Source organism: Poecilia latipinna, unplaced genomic scaffold, assembly GCF_001443285.1.
Source record: "Poecilia latipinna isolate Pla-1442-1.1 unplaced genomic scaffold, P_latipinna-1.0 Scaffold1950, whole genome shotgun sequence".
In the NCBI taxonomy this organism is placed as follows: Eukaryota; Metazoa; Chordata; class Actinopteri; order Cyprinodontiformes; family Poeciliidae; genus Poecilia; species Poecilia latipinna.
The window spans coordinates 41,079-45,136 of NW_015114566.1; the positions used below are offsets into that span (position 1 = coordinate 41,079).

The 4,058-nt window shown below is 48.2% G+C and overlaps 1 protein-coding gene across 1 annotated transcript in view; it reads left to right on the forward strand.

Annotated features, from left to right (window-relative positions):
• Positions 1-948: 948 nt before the first annotated feature.
• Positions 949-4,058, forward strand: part of LOC106935336 (spindlin-Z-like) — a 17,649-nt gene continuing 14,539 nt past the window's right edge. Inside the window, exons 1-2 of the mRNA XM_015015767.1 lie at positions 949-1,086; positions 3,253-3,598. Coding sequence (XP_014871253.1) covers positions 3,547-3,598 — 52 coding nt within the window. The 5' untranslated portion in view covers positions 949-1,086; positions 3,253-3,546. The remainder of the gene's footprint in view (positions 1,087-3,252; positions 3,599-4,058) is intronic.

Genomic DNA, 4,058 nt, shown 5'->3' on the forward strand with positions numbered 1-4,058 from the left:
CTGTTGGGTCATTAATTTGAACATGTTTTATTGATTTTTTTTGTTCTTTAATAAAGTTGTGAACGTTTTAAGCCAATCAGAGGAGGACCTGCTGAGCCTCAGTTTGTCTCCTGATACTGAGATCCACGTGTTGCTGCTCTGATCTGCTAAAGCAGCAACAGAAACAATATTAAATGGGAAAAAGGTTATTTATTAACTGATTAAGTCATGTTCCAGCCAGCATGCCTAGGTGGGCCCCATGTGGGGAAAAGGAGGGCTGATATATGGGTCCCATATTGTCCCACCTAGGCATGCTGGCTGGGAGATTGTTCTTGAAAAACTAATCAATCTCGGCTGATTAGTTGCTGCACAGTGAACCCATTGATTCTTTACAGCCGCTCCTCTCTTGCTGCGAACCAGGACCAGACCGAACCCCCCTAATTTCAGCCCTGCATTTATGTAACAGGAAGAAACCTTCAGCTCGGAGTTTCACACTGATCCAACTAAAGTTTAGGAATATTCACTGTCAGAATGATTAAAAGGATAAAATTTAACTGAAAAATAAACTAAAAACAGAAATTAGACCGAAACATATGACGGCATACTACAGCAGAAAGGAGGAATAAACATCTTCCAAAAAATCTCAGGAACTTTAAATGTCTAGTTAAATTACATGTTTACTACTAAAATAAACTTAAAATAAATTTTGACTTTTCCAGCTCAGAAATTTCCAAGTTTTTTCTACATTTCTGAGATCAATCTAAAAATATTTCAGTTTTTTTCTATGAGGTTTTCGTGTTTTCATGTAGTAATTTTATGAGATTAATCTAGATTTTTTGAGTGTTTTGACTGAAATTTACTATCTTTCTATCGACAATGGTTCTAACATTAGAAGACCTGCGGACGGAAAGTCCCAGGAAAACGGGACAGTTGGGTTTTCCTAACACCTGGGCTTTTATTTTGAAGGGCGGCGCCAGACTTTCCCGCCCTCCCTCCATCTTGGCGCAGCCAGCTTGACGCAGCGGAGCCTCAAACGGAGGCAGAGCGGATCAATCTGGAGCTTCGGCGGCTGATTGGGATCATGCGGCAGCGCTGACCGCCGTGTCGGTGAGTACCCGCGGCCCGCGGGGCCTGCAGCGGAACCGGGCCCGGAGCCGCGGTTCCGGTCCAACGGTTTTCTACGAAGCTGCGAGCTCGGCGCCGTGTTTTCTCCCCCAGCAGACCCCACACCCCCCCACTCTGCCTTTGTTCGCTTGCGCCTTTTCTTGCGCCTCTGCGGGTTTTGGTAAATAGTGGCGCAACGTGGCCGCCGCGCTGCGGGAGGAGGCAGTTTGCGGTGCGCTGTTTTTCTGCGGGTTTGTCGCGTGCGTGGGTGCGGCGGCTTGCGCTGCTGCTGCGTGTTTTTAGCAGACTTTGAGTGACCTCTGGATGGACATCTTCATCATCCTCAGCAGCCAAAACAAGCAGCAAGTCCTCCTCATGGTGCTGAACGGCCACCTGGGGGCGCTGCAGCTGCTGGACGGGTTTCTGCTGATTTTTATCAGTCCCAGCAGAGCCGGTCCCACCGCTTCCAGGGCCGGAATCTCTATGGACCCCGGGGGGCCGGATTTACATGAGATTAGCAGCTGAAATGTTTGTCACTTCCCACACTTTTCCCCAGGACAGTAAATAATTATCAGCGCTGCTCTTAAGTCAAAATATAACCAGATTGTTGTTGATGTTTGGCTTATTTTAGGACACATTTCCACATCATTAATATTTTGGCTGTTGGTGAGCAACAATAACAGATTAAAACAGTTTCTGATTTAATTATTTTAACCACTAAAAATGCAAAGCAACAATTAAAGATAATTTATTGCGTGATTCATTGCAATTATCCACAAATTACAAACTGTTTTTCTGACTTCGGGTCATAACTGTTTACTGCAGAATTGTAGCTTTTAAACCTCTGGTGCTTGTTTTAACATACATACAAAACATTTGTATCAAGTTTTTTTTTTTTGAAAAAAACTTTTAAAATGTTGATGACAAACAACATTTAGTGATTTTAGCCATTAATTAATTTGGTGGTTAAAATAATTAAACAGTCCTTCTTTTCCCCAAAAACTCACATATGGTTCTGTATGATTTGATGGCATCGCCCTTAGAATCAGAGAGTATTCTGCCTATGAAACAAGATATTATTGAAGTTTTTCAGTGTAAATATTTTTTTAAATCCATAAGTTAAAATAGTGGGGGGCACTGCTAAATATAGAGCTAGCTGTGCTAAAACACAAAGCCTAAACATTAGTTCTGTTAATATGAACATGGTATTTAGCGGAAGCTAAAGCTAATGCCATTACCCACCTCTCTGTACGGTTTGTGGTTCAGGAAGGCCTGTTGATGTTCTACAGACAGTTATTCTTTTATCTACGCTCCGTTTCTTTGTTCCTGTGGTTCTTGTTTGAAATAAGGTTATTGGTGGAAAAAGAGAAAACGTGAGCAGAGGAAATGGAAGTGCTGTGTAAATGGTCTTGAAGTACTTCAAAATAAGAGCATGAATATAAACAGATTCTTAAGTTTAACTGAAAGTTTATAAAACAGCCCAGTAAATGTTTTAGGATTTCTATAGACAAACTTGTTTACTGGAAGTTGAGTGCTAAAGCTAAGGCGCTAAATGAAAGCTTAGATTTGATGCTAGCATGTTAGCGCATGTGTTCCCACCACTGGTTCAGGAGTTTGGATCTGCAGCTTTATTATTAACCTGAGTCAGCTCAGCAGAACCGATCAAACCCACTGGGTCAGACTGGAGAACCGGATCTGTTCAGGAGCAGAGAAAAGAGCGTGATGAATCCACAGCGCCCCCTGCTGCTGGAGCTGCCGATTGCTGGTATTCAGCTGGAGCAGGAAGCCGGTTTCCATGGTAACCGCCGTGAACGTTTGATTGGCAGACCTGAGAGTTTCTGTGCGGCTCAGAACCTGAACAGGAAGCCGGCGGCCCCCTGACCTCCTGCTGCTGCTGCAGCAGGCGCTGTGGGTTCTGCTGCTGCAGCTGCTGCTGACTTCCTGCTGGGTCCAGCTGCTCTGGTACCAGAACCAGGGTCTGCCAGAGAGTCGCTGCTGATCGGTTTTTAATGTTCAGACACAGCCCTGGGTTCTTAAAGGTACAGTACGCTCAGTGTATTGAAAAGCAGTTTGGGTTCTGATCCGGTTCTGAGAGGATCAAACGGAACTCTGATCTAGTTCTGGAGAATTTTAACATTTCTGTTTGTTTTTTGTTGTTTTTTTTTGTAGAAAATCTTCCTGCCATTTCCAGTTTGAGTCCAACAGCTTGACGTCCCCCATCCGCTCTCCAGTGTCCCCCATCGGCCCCCATTGGCCCCCAGCCTCCAGGCGTTAGACCAATCCTGACCTGGATGAGACGTCTCACCGGATCCGACTAACTCCTGATTCACCTCCTCCCTTCTCTCCCTTCCCCCCCCCCTTCCTCCTCCCTCCGTCCTCACCCCCCCGATCTGAGTACTGACTCAAAGCAGTGTCCTGATTGGCTGTCCTCCCCCCAGCACCGCTCCGCCCTCAGGTGGATGAATGAAGACTCCGTTTAAGAGCCCAGCGGCGCCGCGGCCCCGAGCGGATGGGGGTGAGTCTGATCAGAACCGTAACGCTCTGCTGGCGCCCCCTTCAGGCTGAGGCAGCTCCCCCCTCTAGGCTGAGGCAGCGCCCCCCTCTAGGCTGAGGCAGCGCCCCCCTCTAGGCTGAGGCAGCGCCCCCCTCTAGGCTGAGGCAGTGCCCCTCTCTAGGCTGAGGCAGTGCCCCCCTCTAGGCTGAGGCAGTGCCCCCCTCTAGGCTGAGGCAGCGCCCCATCTAGGCTGAGGCAGCGCCCCACTTCGGGCTGAGGCAGTGCCCCCATCTGGGCTGAGGCAGTGCCCCCATCTGGGCTGAGGCAGTGCCCCCATCTGGGCTGAGGCAGCGCCCCCCTCTAGGCTGAGGCAGTGCCCCCCCTTTGGGCTGAGGCAGTGCCCCTCTCTAGGCTGAGGCAGTGCCCCTCTCTAGGCTGAGGCAGTGCCCCCATCTGGGCTGAGGCAGTGCCCCCATCTGGG